At 42.2% G+C, this 16,199-nt stretch overlaps 1 protein-coding gene and 1 long non-coding RNA gene across 2 annotated transcripts; both read right to left on the bottom strand.

The window, feature by feature from the left end:
- Positions 1-5,770: 5,770 nt before the first annotated feature.
- On the bottom strand, positions 5,771-7,549 carry LOC147710930 (zinc finger MYM-type protein 1-like). Its single transcript, XM_086919401.1, has one exon. The coding sequence runs from the start codon at positions 7,547-7,549 to the stop codon at positions 5,771-5,773; it is 1,779 nt and encodes a 592-aa protein (XP_086775527.1).
- A 465-nt stretch (positions 7,550-8,014) lies between these two features.
- On the bottom strand, positions 8,015-15,208 carry LOC147710929 (uncharacterized). The gene is made up of 3 exons (XR_015295656.1): positions 15,144-15,208; positions 9,317-9,471; positions 8,015-8,137 (listed from the first exon to the last, which is right to left on the bottom strand). It is a non-coding gene; the product is annotated as an uncharacterized LOC147710929 (long non-coding RNA).
- Positions 15,209-16,199: the final 991 nt, after the last annotated feature.

Here is a 16,199-nt window from a genome sequence, read left to right as displayed (position 1 = left end):
CTTCAGTTTCTTCTAGAGCTAGGAAGATTAGTGGAATCCAGCAACTGATCATTTCGGAAAAGATATGGAGGCCTGAGCGCCAAGATCTGACCTCTTGTGTAATTCTGCAGACCTATATAGGGGGGGTATTAGGGTTCCTGGCCCCTGGTACCGTTTGGATCCGGCTCAGCATCCGGATATTATTGGTGGCCTGAAGCGGAAGTGCATGGAGCGGGGAGGGGCTGTGTCTGTCCGCCACAATCGGCAGAGCCATGACGGACCAGAGTCGCAGAGCAGAAGCGGCGACTGAAGTCAACACGCCGGCTCAGAATATGGGGGAGAGTGACCAGAGGAGTCCTTCCCTGGTAAGGTTATCGCAAAAAGCACACCATAGGCTAATCCCAGCTTTGGCTCCAAATCTTAACATGTTATGTACATAAAATAAGAGAGTACAGGCCTAAACACAGGTAGTCAGAGTTTAAAAACCTGAAAACAGATTGTCCGATTTTAAAATATTAACCCGTTAGTATATAAAAATGAAGGTTAAAATGCACAGGTTTGACATGAGGACTTCACCTCGCACTCACCCGCACTCATCAGCCGTTAAGACCTGAAAGAGACATTGTCAAATAAAGTGCCCTTAACTCAAAGTTGAAACCCCTTTTTAACATCAAGCACCTATAAGAAATGAGAACTATCGGTACGCTCTGCCTATCTGATCTGAGTGATCGAGTCAGAACATAAGTTAAGACTGGGAGAGCTGTGTTAGGTCATAAACTGCTCCTTTGACGGGCTAATTTAGTAAACCGAGGTTGCAAAGCAGTTGATCATTTCAGTTTGTGGTGCGACTAGTTTACTACTAAGTTGCACTGCAAAATGTGCATTTGCTTGTGGTCACAAACCTGCATTTGACAATCCCATGTAAATGTCTGAGAATGCAAAAATGCAAGGAACAAACAACAGTCATCTCTGAGTTTGCACTCTTACTGGTGAACACATTTTTAAGCAGCCTGTGTACTTTAAAGGGATAGAACCTGCCTTTAAAAACGTTCACATGTAAGGAATAACATCTGAGTGAACATGGCCTTTGTACATTGGGTAGCTGCAAAGCCTGTGAAACATTTCTTCTATGTGCTTCTCTGTTTTGTGTGTAGTATATTGATAGGCGTTTAGTATCCAGATCTCTAGTTTGTGTTACAGTCTACTTTGGTGAAACAAGTCCAATATTCAGTCAACTACTTGTGGAGTCATAGATTGTGAGTGTACCAGTCCACCCTGAACATTCCTTCTAGTCGAAAGTCAGCTCAGGGGCCTCTGCCTCTAAATTCATTTGGCAATTTTTGAGACATACCGATGGCAAGAGTAGCTATAATGTGCTCACAAACCTGGAGACAAGGGCTTGTTTTTGATCTCATTGTGATTGTTGGTCTTGCTTTTTGGTGTGAATTGTTTTATCTGGGGCAGAAGTGATCTCATATGCTGACCCACATAGGTCTTTTCAGGCAGCTCCGCAGTTCTGTAGAGGTCAGACAACTCAGCTTACACTGTGCATCAGCTCGAATAGGCAGGCAGGTCCTTCCTCATGATGCAGGTCAGGAACAGCAGCACATCCACCCAGAGTTCGTTCTAGACTCGGTGCCAGTCGGGGTGAGTAGCAAACAATCAGCATCTTCAATTACTCTTAGCTGCACTGGTGTACAGCTCCTCCTTGGTTTTCGAGGAATATTTGAACACACTATTAGTTCCATGGGTTAGTACATATTCCCAGGTTGGAAAGTCACGATATCTGCAGTGTTAAAATATTGTGTGGTTCCTTGGTTTATAGAGGAACAGCATCTCTGCAAGTTAAGCTGATGAATATTCTGGTATCACTGTAGTCCTTTCAGAGACCAGTTTGAAGTAGGTCAGGTGGACTGGTGATTGGCTTTGGATTGAAAGCCACATCATATAGGAACGCCGATGATGCAGGAACTCACTTCAGCAGGATAACTGTAGCTAACTTCAAATGACTGGTGAACTAGATACCCTCAACCACAGGCACAAATAATGTAGGGAGGGAGCACAAGAAGGAGTGCAAGCTAGCACCAATGTCCAGGGTGGATCCATGGCACCCTCACAACAAGATGAGCACTATCTTGAGATGCACACACATATTGATTAAAATGGACTCCACAATTTACCAGGTCAATCACATGTCAACCCACGAATGCACTCACGTCCACATGCACACACAGGAACAGATGAACTCCAAGCATATCACAGACATTATGGAGCCAAATGATAAAAGTTTAGAATTCACATAGAGGAAGCCTGGAGGCTATCACTTCATAATGATATGGACACGCAGGCTCCAAAGACTGTTAGGTCCCCGATGTTAATCTTGCATAGGGTTATCCAGAATCATAAAAGGGGAGGAAGACAAAGATTTCATCAGACATGAGGTCCTGCTCCTTGGTGGTCTACTGATGGGTTTTGTAAGGAAGCAAAACTAGGGTGAGAAGGTAACCTTATGGCTAGAGCGGTCAACGTTGAAGCTAGGGAACCCCGTTCGAGTCTCGGCAATGGCACTCAACATCCTGTGATTCTGGTCAAATCACTTAATCTCCCTGTCACCAAAACTAATGAAGGATATCTTGAAACGGTATCCAGTTGTGAGGCAGCTGAAGACATGGAGAACAGAACCAGAGCTGAGGGAGATGAGATTGCCAGTCTCGAGGAGTCTGAAATGTGGAAGGAAGAGTGTTGAACCCTGCCGGATGATGCTGGATGGCCTCCTGCTCTTGAGTTGTGGCGTGGCGAGTGAGTGATTGGAGGGTGTGGAGCGGGAGGTGTAAAAGGATAGAGACCTTTGCTCTGTATACTCACTATCCCAATCCGACCACCTGCACCGTTTAGAATAGCTGGTGTTATATGCTCATTATTCCCTGCATGACCCCTTGCACCCTCTATTGTTGGACCATTCAAATGAAACTAGTTTGAATTCACACTGAATTGCTTCATGGGCAACTTACGAAACATGAGCAAGATTGGGTAGCAGGGGACACTCAATAGTATGAATGAAAAAGGAAGGGAAGCAATTGGCAACCTTTCAGAAGAAGGATGGTCTACCTTGAGGCGGGTCAAAGGTAATTTGTCTCTGCAAAGTGTAACAAAACACTAATATAAAAACAAAGCAAACTCTTACTTACTGCTCTTTTCCTTTCTGATGATCCCAGCGACGTCATGCTGTCTGGAGTGATTCATAGAGGAAAGAAAGAAAACCAACATCACACATAAGAGGGAAAAGAATAGAGAGACGTACAACCCAGGATTCATTATCAAAGCCTGGAGTATCACTTCCACATCTCTGTAAGCATAATCAAATTTCACAATTCAGAAACGAACGCAGCCTCCTTGTCTGTTTATCTGCTCCAGTCTATTCACAGCTAGGCAGGCTTTACCTTCCGGTTAAGGCTCTGGGCTAAGCAGGGCCATAAAGTGTCAATAACGTGCACTTTGAATGTCCTAGTAATTATGGCTCAACGAACCACTCGCAGTGGAGTCTGTCTCTGTGCTGATAGGGACAGATGCTGGTTAACCCACGGGGTCAGTTGGTTGTGTGAGCTCAAAAAGACACTGTGTGCAGTGGAATCTTAAAGACCAAAGACATGCTCTTTAGTAGCTCAACATGAACAGTTTATTAGGTGCATTGGGAAAAACTGCTCCAAAAATGCAACAATACAGGGGAATGCCCAGGTGAAAATTAATGTAAATATGGAGCTGGAACAGCTGTACAGGTGGTCAGGGACTCACATTCATGTAGGGCCTTTTTGTCAAACAGGACATATGTGGAGACCTGTAGGAAACACTACTTACATTTGTCGAGCAGAAGGAGCAGGTGGGAATCTACAGTTTACTCAAAAGAATCATCTGTAGATGCTTATTCAGCAAAGAAGCATCTTGTGAGGCTTAGCACAAATGTATTGGTCCTCCTATGAGGTGGTCCTAATTTTTATATTAAGGTTAGTTCTAAAACTGTTGGACAGAAAGACATTTGTAGTCCTAGAGCCCCTGCATATCACCCATGATGCTGCAAGTTTTCATTGCACTTTTCCAAATCTACGACTTTACATTTTTTTCTTTTTCTCACATTTGAGTTTAAATGCACTTTTCTTTATGTAAATCAGTGTATCGTTCTATCTGTGCCACTGGGAGATTACAGAGTCCATACTGCTGGCACACCGCTCTTGCATTTTAGAGTTGGTTGATTCTAGATCACATGTTTTGAAAATCCCTATACTCTGGTATTTTAATTGATTGCTGACAAAGGCCTTGTACTCTCTTTTCTTGTGTTTTTTTCATTCGGCAACTTACGACTAGAGGCGGCTGTTGGAATTTGAACCTGGTGGGGCTTTTGAAGTAGGCATCAACGAACGGGAGCGAGCGAGCGAAGCGAGCGAGCCCGACGGCAATAAGGGGGGTGTGGGGGGGTTCTCCCCCCGCGAAGAAATTTTTTAAAAATTGGCATTTTTTGGTGCAATTTTCCGCACTATTTCAGTGATAAATGGACTGAAAAATCAGTTCTTCTAGGCATTCATAAAAGAAAACTCATACATTATTTCAGAGAATTTCTGTGTTGCCAAGCAAGACTGACTTCTGAAGAGGGCCAGGGTACTAAGCCAGGTTGCACATCCACAAAGAAACACTCTTGTAATTTTGTTCCTCCCAAAAATGACGGCTGGCCATTTCCTTTTCTGCATCAGCTATTCAACGTTGATTGCCCAGTAATCTTTATGACATATTAAACAGCTACATGTATAAGAAATATCAATTTGAAACAAACATTTAATTTTTAGGAAGTCAGCAAAAGCTTTTCATTTTTGAGCAACTCAATTTTGCAAAATAATTAAGTAAATATTGTATTTAAAATAGTTCATATAGCGCTCTGAAGCCCTTGGGTCTATCAGTATTTTAGAAAACCACTAATTAAAAATAAGTTAGGAAATGAGTGTAATATGCATTGCTTATAATATAAGAAATATCCATTAAAAATCTTTCATTTATTTAAGAAAGAAAGAACAAAAACGTTATTTGCATAAGCAGGCTAGGTACAAATGTTTTACTTTATTTTTAAATACTTTGCATGCCACTCTCAGGCCCTTGTGGCAGTCAGTATAGTAGAAAATGGCTACACAAAAATAAAATATGAAAATAAATAAATGTATATTTTAAGAAATATCCCTTCAAATCCAATATGATATTTGTAAACACAAACAAAATTATTTTAAATAATACTATGTAAATTGTTTGAATGCCACTCTCAGGTCCTTGTGCCCTTCAGCCAGCACAGCAGAAAAAGTTAAACAAAAAGAAATTATGGAAATAAATAAATGTACATTTTAAGAACTTTCAAAACCAATATATTTTTAAACACAATTGACAAAATAAAAATAATATTTAAATACTTTGCATGTCAATCTCAGGTAGAAGGGTTCCTGTCCCTGTCAGTACAGTAGAAAACGGTTAAATAAAAATAAATTAGGAAAATAACTAAATGTTGTATATATAAAGACATATACCCTCAAAACACTAACAACAAAAATATTTTAAATAATATTAAAATATGAAAACAAATATATATAAATTCACAGATACATAAGCACACATATATAAATACATATCAACTGTACAGGAGTTGTATGAATATTAAATGGAATGAGAACATTTCCAACAGTACTTCCTAATGTTATCAAACAAAACAAACTGAGCTATAAACACCTGAAACTATGATCACACATCAGATTCATATTTTCTATTTATATAGAAAGTTTGCTCGTCGATCTTTAATATGAACAAACTTTTCGATTGTTCTTTTGTTGAATTCTGGTATTTCCTTTATTAGCTCTTTTTCCATTGACAGCATAGCCAAAGCATTAAGTCTAGCTTGAGTCATAGTGTTTCGCAAAAAAGTTTTTACCCTCTTTAGTGTGGAAAAACATCGCTCAGATTCTGCTGTTGTCATGGGTGTAGTAATGACAACTCTTAAGAGCTTTATGGTCTCAGAAAAGGATTTCTCTAAGTTGTTTTCACATAAAAAGCTAAATAAAGCCATGGCACCACCAGTAGTTTGACGGAAGTCTCGTCTTCCATACAGGACCGAAAGTTCTGTACTCAATCTGGCTTTGTCTAACATAGGATAGGCTTCTACCGTTTCTGCGAGTGCCTCAGCTGGGAAAGATTTGTCATGGCTTTCAAAAAGGTCACTTCGCAATAGTGTTGCACTTACAAGATGCTTTGTGAAAGCAAAGCGCTCTCTGGCATGGACCACAATAATGTCACAGACTTCTTTTGCTTCTTGGGTTAAAGTATTTATTTGCAGTCTCCGGTTTACAAATGTACATTCTTGTGGCAGTGTAGAATCCAAACTGTCAATGGATTCTCGTACTTTGGTGATGCTTGTCACAAAGTCTGTAGTAGCTTTCTGGACAGACACAGTGTCAAAGTCTCGCTTTTGCAATTGATTATATAAAATGTCTACCTGGGGCATTATTTTGAAAAAAAGAAACAGAAAGAATATAAACTCTCTATCATCTAATGTTCTACTAAATCCCTTAGCTTCACATATAGTATTCGACTCAAAATCACCACTGTTTGCAATGGTTGACATACATTCAAGAAGATCTTCTCTGAATTCATAAATTAGCAATATTGCTCGAATATTGAAGTTCCAGCGAGTTGCAGACCCTCTTGGAAGTCTTCTTGAAACTATTTGTTCAAGAACTTCCGTCCTTTTCGGGGAACGTGCAAAAAATGCTGTTATACCACCAATCTCTGAAAAGAAAATTTTAACTCTAGATATTTTGGAGGAAGCCTGTTCCATAATTAGGTTAAGTTGGTGGGCATAGCAGTGAATATAATGTGCATTTGGGTAAACATCCCTGATTTTCTTTTGCACCCCACCTGTTGCACCACGCATGACGCTGGCACCATCGTAGCTTTGAGCAATTACTTTTCCTTTAGCACATTGCTCAGGGAAAACAATGTTTAATTCATTAAGAATGGCTGAGGCAATTGTTTCTGCAGATGAGTCTTTTAGATGTGTGAAACAATAAAATCTTTCAGCTACCTTGCAATTTCCATCAATGTAGCGGAAGACCAGAACTGACTGTGTCTTAGTAGAGACATCAGTTGTATCATCAGCTTGGATAGCTACATAATCAGTGGTTCTCAACTGCTGTATAATATACTCTCTTATTACTTCCAGCATACAGTCCAGCAATTCATTTTGAATAGTTTTAGAAGTGCCTTTAAACACGGTGGCTGTTTTTAAATGTGTTTCCATAGCACTGTCAATGCTGGAGACAAAATCAACAAGACCCCTGAACACACCAGGATTTAGAGACTCTTCAGTTTCATCATGGCCTCGTAATGCCAATTCAAAGGCACCACAAAATCGAATACAGTCAATCAATTTTGATAAAATGTATCGGTTTTTATCCACTTCTGCATTATGTTTCCTTACTCCCACACGGTATGCTTCGTTTAATTGCTGTACAATGTCCGATTTTCCAAAAAGAGATAATTTTAACATATTTGTCAAATGGGATTTACAGGAATCATGTTTTTTTATTTTTTCAGCCAGATGCTTTAGGTCAGTAACTCCTGTTTTTGTCCAGGTAACTTCACCTCCAAAGAGTAAGCATGGGAAACAGAATAAAGCATTTTTAGAAGCGCTACCAGTAAGCCATTCAATCCTATCATACCATGTACTGGTAAAGCGACGTGTGTACCCCTTTCCCCTATCTTTTGTAGACTGCTCAATTTTAATTTGAGGTTTATCAGCTCCTAATGTTTTCACTTGCAGTTTATCTGCATATGTCAAACCCAAAAATGGGTTTATGAGTAAACTGTCAACTGTGTTCATTGTGTCCAGCAATATATCAGATTGTAAATAGAAAACCTAGCCTGTTTTTTAAAATTCCCTTGGTTGAAGACACAAAAACGATATTACGCAAAATACTAAATAAACACTAATTTAAATTGTCATGCACACACAAGTAACAGGAATTATTCATCCACATCCATCTTCAGTCTGACAGGAATGCAACTGCAGCAGCACGTACAGCTGTTCCCCAAGCGGTATAGCCTTGTAAATTTTTGCAGAATTTCTCCTGGGATCCTGTTAATAATTAAAATATGATGTGAGCTTCGAGGCTAGGTGCCATAGCATGCACAACACCAGTGGTGATTGAAAAGCTTGAGCATGTCAATTCAGTGATCTGCCTAGAATTTAAAGGGTGTACTTATAAATTTTGACTTGACTTTAGATGGCAAATAATACAAAACATATTAAAAAATGTCTTCAAAAGAATGAGAGACTAATTGAGCAATACCCTTTAAAAGGGTTCTAGGCAGATCTCTGATATATCCAGTACTCATCTGTACCCAACACAGCAAAATAAATGCATATTTTTTCAATTAGGAGTTTAACATTGCAGTTAGACCATTTTGATATTCTACACATTGATGAAATGACCTATTTTACACACAAGACAGACTAAAATTACAGCCTATAGACAGTGCTAGTCCTATCAGTGATCCTATTACTAAATGGACAACAGTCAGAAAGTCACAACACATTAGATTGATTTTATATATCCAACTCACTGTACATACTCTGTGTGCAGTAAAAATATTGTGTGCAAAAAATAGGCTGAAAAACATTGCTGTAAAAAATATTGTCGACTGAAAAAACTAGAATGAAAATAAACAGTGGCCTAAAACGTGGTAAAATGCCATGCATTATAGAGCAAAGATGAGTGTACTGGGATCAGGGGTAAGAGGCATCCTCCTAAAGTAGACAGGAGCATTTAAAATGAGGTGGGGTAAAGGGCCCGGAGACTAGCAATGCATTTTAATAATTCAAGTATTAGTTAGCTTTAAGGGATAGTTAGGAGATTTTAGGGTAGCACTAAGTAGTAGTAGAGGGCTATAATGAATTAGAGTAGTACTTTTTTAAGCAGGAAGAAAGGATAAAACATATGGGCAGTTTGGTGTTTAAAGGCTTTAAGGGTGAAAAGCATTAAGGGATAGTAAGGGATTACCAGGCCACAGTTAAATAAATGAAAGTGTATAAAAATATAAAAGATTTCAAAATCAACATTTTGGGAATTTTCATGGTCCATGATGAAAAACAAAAAATGATTCCCTTGAACTTTCAACTCGCTACAAGCTCACACTCTGAACTGTTCTGCTAGGATAAGCCAACAGGCAGTCCTCCACACCTAAAGACCACACAGTTGGCATCCATATACAGCTGAATGTGGACCTTTGCCGTAAATAGAGAACCATGTCCTACCTTGTGGCCTGAGATTAAGGATCACGAAGCTGAGTTTTGGTCAATGTCCTGTTACAGCAGAGTCAGAACTACCACTTGTCCTCTTTCGATATCTCTCAGTACTGATCTTGAATGTGATTATATCACGATCAGTTTTAAATCCAATTTTTCATGTGCTAAAAGAATTAAAACAATAATTATTACCAGCAATTACATTGCATTCATGTAATGTAATGTTTCAAGCCAATGTGCTTCCTGTACAATAATGTTTTACACAAAACAAATAAAAATAATACATTCAGGTGTTTTTAATCGAATGTGCATGAGTGCAAGTGAGCTCCTGGGTCTCTGCAAGCATGGTGATGTGTGAAATTTTGTATAGCGTTGAATATTTCTGCAAAGAAGTGCATGCCCATGTTTAAACATGAATCTATGTGAACGAATGTGTGTGTATGTTTGAGTATGTGTGCATTGCAGTGAGCACCTGTGCCGCTGGCCCGAAACTCTAGAATCCTGTTGAAGTAGTGAGCAGAGGTATGGGAACACCTCATGTGACTAGAGGAGGGATGGTGAGTTAAGGTTTTACACCGGTTACATTCAGGGGGCTAGAGGACAGATAAGCCAGTGATCATTTCCAGCAACCAGACCCCTAGGTTGAAAACTTTCAGCACCAAGGCCACTGCCACCTCTAAATAGCCTATAGTCCATCGCCTTTCTGGAAAACAACAGTTGGCATAGGACGACCCCATGGTTCTACGTGGAGCACTCTCTGCCAGCCGGGTCAGGAATTATTTTGGTTTATAACTTGCGCTAACTGAAGAAAGTGTTTTACACTGTGGGAAAGCAGGCAGTTTGGCAAGAGATTGGTGATTATTTCTTCCAGGCAGTGCCGAAATGTGATTTTGCCAAGAAAATAAGTGGGACAGACTGCATGCTTTTCATGACCACGATGCACTTACTGCAAGCGTGCTTGCTGCCTAAAGCTGCCTAAATGCAGCTACTCAGAAAGCATGCAAGGTGGTTGGGGACCCATGGGAAACAGCTTCCCTCTTCCTGCTGGACCTCTCAGCCGCCTTCAACACTGTTTCCCACCACACCCTCTGCACAAGATTCCACGATGCCAGCATCCGGAACAAAGCCCTGGATGGATCTGCTCCTTCCTCACTGGCCGAACACAGAGAGTAAGACTTCCACCATTCAACTGAAAACCCACAGAGATCAGCTGCAAAGGGTCTCAAGGGTCCTCCCTGAGCCCCAAGCTCTTCAGGCCCTATTTGCAGCCATCGTCAAGAACCACAGATTCAACGTTGTCTCCTACGCTGATAACATCCAGCTGATTCTCTACCTCACAGAAGGACCCACAGCTGCCAAGAGCAACTTCCACAACAGGATAAATGCAGTCACCACCAGGATGAAGGACAGCTGCCTCAAGCTTAACTAACTCAAACAAGACCTAAGTCCTCAACCTGGGATCTACCCCCAAGTGTTGCCACTCCCTCTGCCTTGGTTGACTCTTGGTGGCTCAGGCAGAGGGGGTCTGCAGCACTTGTATGTATGTATGTATGTATGTATAAAAGATTTTATTACGCGCTCTGCTACTACAGAGTATCCTGGCGCGATATGTGAACTAGAACAGAGCCGAACCAAGGAAGAAGGGAAGCAACTAGATACTGAGATTAAAAAGGTGAGTTTTTAACCCCTTCTTAAATTCTGCCAGTATGGCTGACGCACGCAAAGAGAGCGGCAGGGCATTCCAGGATCGAGCTGCTTGGACAGAAATAGATTGACCACCCAATCTCACATATCTGATTTTAGGCGTAAACATCAGAAGGAGATTAGCTGATCGGAGTGCACGGCGAGGGGAATAAAACGTGAACCTCTTGTGCAAATATTGTGGTCCGTGTTGATGCAGGGCACGGAAGGCCAGGACCAGAGATTTGAACACAATACGATGGGCCACTGGAAGCCAATGGAGCTTTCGGAGATGAGCAGAAGCGCTAGTTCTTCTCGGGAGATGGAATAAAAGTCGGACCGCCGCATTCTGAATAATCTGCATTCGGTTGATGAGATATTTAGGAAGACCGCTAAAGAGGGCATTGGAATAATCCAGCCTAGATAGAATCAGAGCACGCAGAACCGTCTCTTTTGCTTCCCTATGGAGCAGTGGAAGGAACCTTTTTAGTGACTTGAGGGTCGCAAAACAGGTCGCCGTAAGTTTTTTTAGATGTACTTCAAACTTAAGATCCTGTCCGAACCAGACCCCCAAGTTTTTGGCCGGGCCTCCAAGAGAGCTGGGACAAGCAAAATCAGGCGGCCAAATGAGATCCTTAAAATTGGCCGGAAAGTTGCCATAAAACAACAGCTCTGTCTTGTCCTCGTTGCATTTAAGTTGGGCTGACAGGAGCCACCGAAAGACATTGGATAGACAGGAGCAGACGACACTAGCATCTAGGCAATTCTTAGGCTAGGTAAACAACAGCTGAGTGTCGTCGGCGTACGCCATTATTTTGGCTCCCCACTGCTCAGCCAGATAGATCAGCGGGGTCATATAAACGTTAAACAACAGGGGGCTTAACGTCGACCCCTGGGGGACCCCTGTGCTGAGCTTCTTGGGAGACGAGGCGTAAGGAGGCATCCAAACTTGCTGCGTCCGTTCCGACAGAAACGAGGACAGCCAAGCCAGAACCGCGCCTGACAGTCCCACCTCTGCCAACCGATTCAGCAGCAGAGCATGGGGAACCGTATCGAAGGCGGCAGATAAGTCCAGCAAAACCAGGACCGCTCTGCCGCCTCCGTCCAGACACTCCCTGATGGCCTCCGAAACTTCCACCAGAGCCGTCTCGGTGCTGAAAGCCGCCCTGAAACCCGATTGAGCCGGGTGCAGGGCCTGAGAGGACTCAATAAAATTATTCAGCTGCCTATAGACAACCTTTTCACAGACCTTCGCCAGTGCCGGGAGCAACGATATCGGACGATAGCTGGACGTGGCTAGAGGGTCCAGGCCAGGCTTCTTAAGGAGGGGAAGCAATTTCGCCTGTTTCCAGCAAGGTGGCACTGAGGCCGAGGACAAAGACAAATTGACCACCTGAGTGGCCTCCTGATAAACCACGCTCGCAGCTCCCCCCAGAACCCTGGCGGGGCAAGGGTCAGAGGGTGAACCCGACTTTAGTGACTCCAAGATGGCCAGCACGTCCGCTTGCACAGCTGGCTCAAAGGTGGTAAATTGGCTAGTAGATTGCTTCCCCCCAGAACAAGCGAAGGGTGACAAGGGCCGAAGAAGCCCACTGGAATTTTGGAGCTCCCCCCCCCACACACTCCCACTGACTACATGTGAAACCGTGGCAACCTCCTGGACTTCTCTCTCTCAATAAACCACCAAATCAACGTTGTTTATTCCTCCTATTTCCACATGCTCCATCTACTTCATGAAATCTTCCAGTGTGCCCCAGTGAGTACAGGAAAACTGTCACCCATGAGCTTGTCAGCACTCTATCCAGCACCACCCAGAAACTCCAAAAGAAACTGCAGAACATCAAGAACACCTCCGCCAAACTCATCCTGAACATCCCACGTCGCAGCCACATCACCGGCCACCTGAGAAGGGAAATATCCATTACAACGAATCCAATACAACGCATGCCATTACAACGCATGACATGACAACACAACGCAAGTACCATTACATCGCAATGTTATTACAATGCTTAGCATTACAATGCAAAGCATTATAATGCATATACCTTTACCACACATGCCTTTACATGAATTTCTTTGTATAGGCAAGTATGGTAAAAGCATATGTGTTTTACATGTAAGTATAAGGTAAGTATAGGGTTTAGGGTGGGTTTGGGGTGTAGGGGTATAGGTTTGGGTTGCCAAGATTAATTTTAGGGTTCAGGACAGGTATATGTTTTGGGGTGCCAAGGTTAATTTTAGGATTCAGGGTGGGTTTGGATTTTAGGGTGCCCAGGGTAATTTTAGATACAGAAAAGGGGGTGGTGATGAACAGAGTGTCTGAATTAAGCAGACCACTCTTACCCAGTCCAAAGATCAGGGCTTGATCCATCACCGTTATTTATCTCACTGCCCCATCCCAGCTCAGAACCTGGCTATATGCAAATTAGTCTGTCCCTGGCCCAGTGCATCATGGGAACAGGGCAGACCAAACTACCAAGCCAATTCTTCACCAGAAAGGAGACAAGCTACCGGGGACCGGTTTCTGGCATTTCAGCCTCTTCGGCCCGGCTTGCTTGAATCCTGATGGAGCAGTGAGAAAGGGACTCATGTCTGAGTATACCCTGCCACACCTATAGTGGCCAAAAACGATACAGAAAAGGGGGTTCAGGACAGGTATATGTTTTGGGGTGCCAAGGTTAATTTTAGGATTCAGGGTGGGTTTGGATTTTAGGGTGCCCAGGGTAATTTTAGGGCTCGGACAAATCTGGGTTTTGTGGTGCCAAGGGTAATTTAAAGTTTAGGGTTTGGGGTTGTAAGGGTAATTTTAGGGTTTAGGGGGTATGGGTATTAGGGTGGTAAGGGTAGTTTTAGAATTTTAAGGGGGTAGGACTATTGGCACTGGTACAAAGGGTCATTTTGGGGTTGCCTGGGGGTATTATATATATATATATATATATATATATATATATATATATATATATATATATATACACATATACACACACACACAAACAGAGACACACAATTACTTACCTTAACCACTTTTACCAAGTATATGCCTTTACCACGCATGTCTTTTCCTTGTAATGGCATGCGTGGTAAAGGTATATGCATGGTAAAAGTGTGCTTTGCAATGGTAATGCGTTGTAACAGCACTTGTGTTGTTACAACCACGTTATAATGGCATTCTATTCCCTGAGAGACCTTCACTTGCTATCTTTCAACAAAAGAATTACCTTAGCTCAAGCGCCTCACGCACGCCTACAAATCCCTCCACAACGCCAGACATACATAGCTCAACCACCACTTCTGCTTCTACACTCTCCCTTGACATCTCCACTCCGCCCAATTGGCGCAGGCCACCATCACACATCTGTAGACCAGTGCTGGAGAAAGATCCTTGTCTAAACTTCTGGAACGTCCTGCCTCTACACCTCAGGCAATCACCATCACGTCCGCAATTAAGGAAGGACCTCAAGACTTGGCTCGTCAAATCAATTCTAGATCCCCTCCCTCAACACCCCACACACAGCGCCTTGAAACCCTACGGGTGAGTAGTCTTGCTTTAAATAGTAATTGATTTGAAGCAATGGAGCAGAAAGAAAGGCTTAAAGCTTATCATCATAAGACGCTTGCTTTTGAATTTTTATTTTCAAAATTTTTAAATTTAAATACCACTATTTTGTTTTTTTTCTTTTTATAGTGCTACTCATCCATATGTAGGGTGTCAAAGCGCTTTAGATCACATGTACACATATATTGACAATAAATGAAGAGTGTAAATCAATGTACAGGTTGTGTTACAAAAGTAAGTTAGGGTTACAAGGTTAAAGAGTTGCATGCTGTTTATAGCTCACTGTGCTATATGGGAAGGATTAAAATGTATGCACTGTCACTGCACATAACCAAATGAGCTCTGTATTAAAAGCAGTAACCCACTTATCTAGTTTCATAAAATAAACATCTGTCATCGGCATATTACATAGAATTTTGCATGGAGTGCACTGCATGACACACATTAACCCTTGCAAGTTTATTTAAATGCACTCATGAGTCATGATACTAGACTAGAGTGTGCTATATGTTAAAATAATTACAAAGTAGTATATTTAAATAATGGAAATATTGCAAAAATAATTTAAATGAACAATAATTAATACTTCACACTTACCCCAGTTATCAGGCAGCTTCTGTCTCAGCCGGTTGATGCTAGTTGCTGGCTGGCTGTGCTTCTCCTTTGTTGTCCAGCAGCTACTGGTTCAGAGAGAGCTGAAACAGTAAAGCTTTCACTTTCAGGATGAAAGTGAAAGCTCTTCTCTGTGCAGCATGTGACACCACGTCACAGGGTCATGAGTTAAGTCTCATGACTGTGACATAAATAAAATGCTTACAGCGTTTTCTTTTTTTTTTAAATGAAGTTAAAAGTTTATATTCAATAATCATTCAGTGTAATGATTATTTCATTTTTTAAAATGTCCTTTCCCAAATGAGTCGTTTTTGAGGTGGCTGGGGTCAGTTATGCATGACCCCACCCCCTCCAGTGACGACTAATCAAAGGGTGGGGTGAGGGTGTACTCGTCACCATTCCCCAGACTTAAATGCAGCCTCGGGCTTACACTGTACCCGCCCGAGGCTGCTGTCAATTTGTGATGCTGCCTTGCGTCATTTCTGGGCGGGCCCCAAAAGGGCCATTCTTTATACTCCCGGGCTGGCACCTAATGCGCCCGGTGTTTAGACTCCGGCAGTGAGGCTTCAAGCTGTAGCATTACATTGTGACACATGCGCAAAGCGCATGTGTCACAAATCCCCCCACACGCTTCCTCCATTTCCTGCCTGGCCTGCCTGCTGCTGCAGTGACGCTCGAGTGCGTCCTAAACTGATGGCAGGCAGGCAGGCAGGCCGGGCTTTGATCAGCACTGCAGTGCGGCTCCGCCGGCTCGGGATTTAAAATGCCTGGTAAGTAACATTGCTGTTACTTAGCATTTTAAATCCCTGGCTTGCCGGCCGAGTCGATAGGGAGGGCGGAGCCCCGCCGCCCTTGAATGAAAACCGCCGCTGCTTGGATTCATGTGTGATAAATTAACGCTGTCAGGATTTGATAAAAAACAAACGCACTCTTGTTCTCCACTTCATCTAGCTATGTGTTACAGTGAGACAATTCATTCCACAGTGCAACTCAAACTGGAACAGTAAATCTAGAATGGTTCATACCAAAGTTGTCAAAAGC

The sequence above is a fragment of the Lissotriton vulgaris genome, chromosome 5, assembly GCF_964263255.1.
Source record: "Lissotriton vulgaris chromosome 5, aLisVul1.2, whole genome shotgun sequence".
In the NCBI taxonomy this organism is placed as follows: Eukaryota; Metazoa; Chordata; class Amphibia; order Caudata; family Salamandridae; genus Lissotriton; species Lissotriton vulgaris.
The sequence above is the reverse complement of the archived record's forward strand: the minus strand, read 5'-3'. Positions and strand labels throughout refer to the sequence as shown.

Bases quoted from the DNA above. Each gene is read 5' to 3' on its own strand.
- LOC147710930 (XM_086919401.1), bottom strand. From the start codon at position 7,549: ATGTTAAAATTATCTCTTTTTGGAAAATCGGACATTGTACAGCAATTA.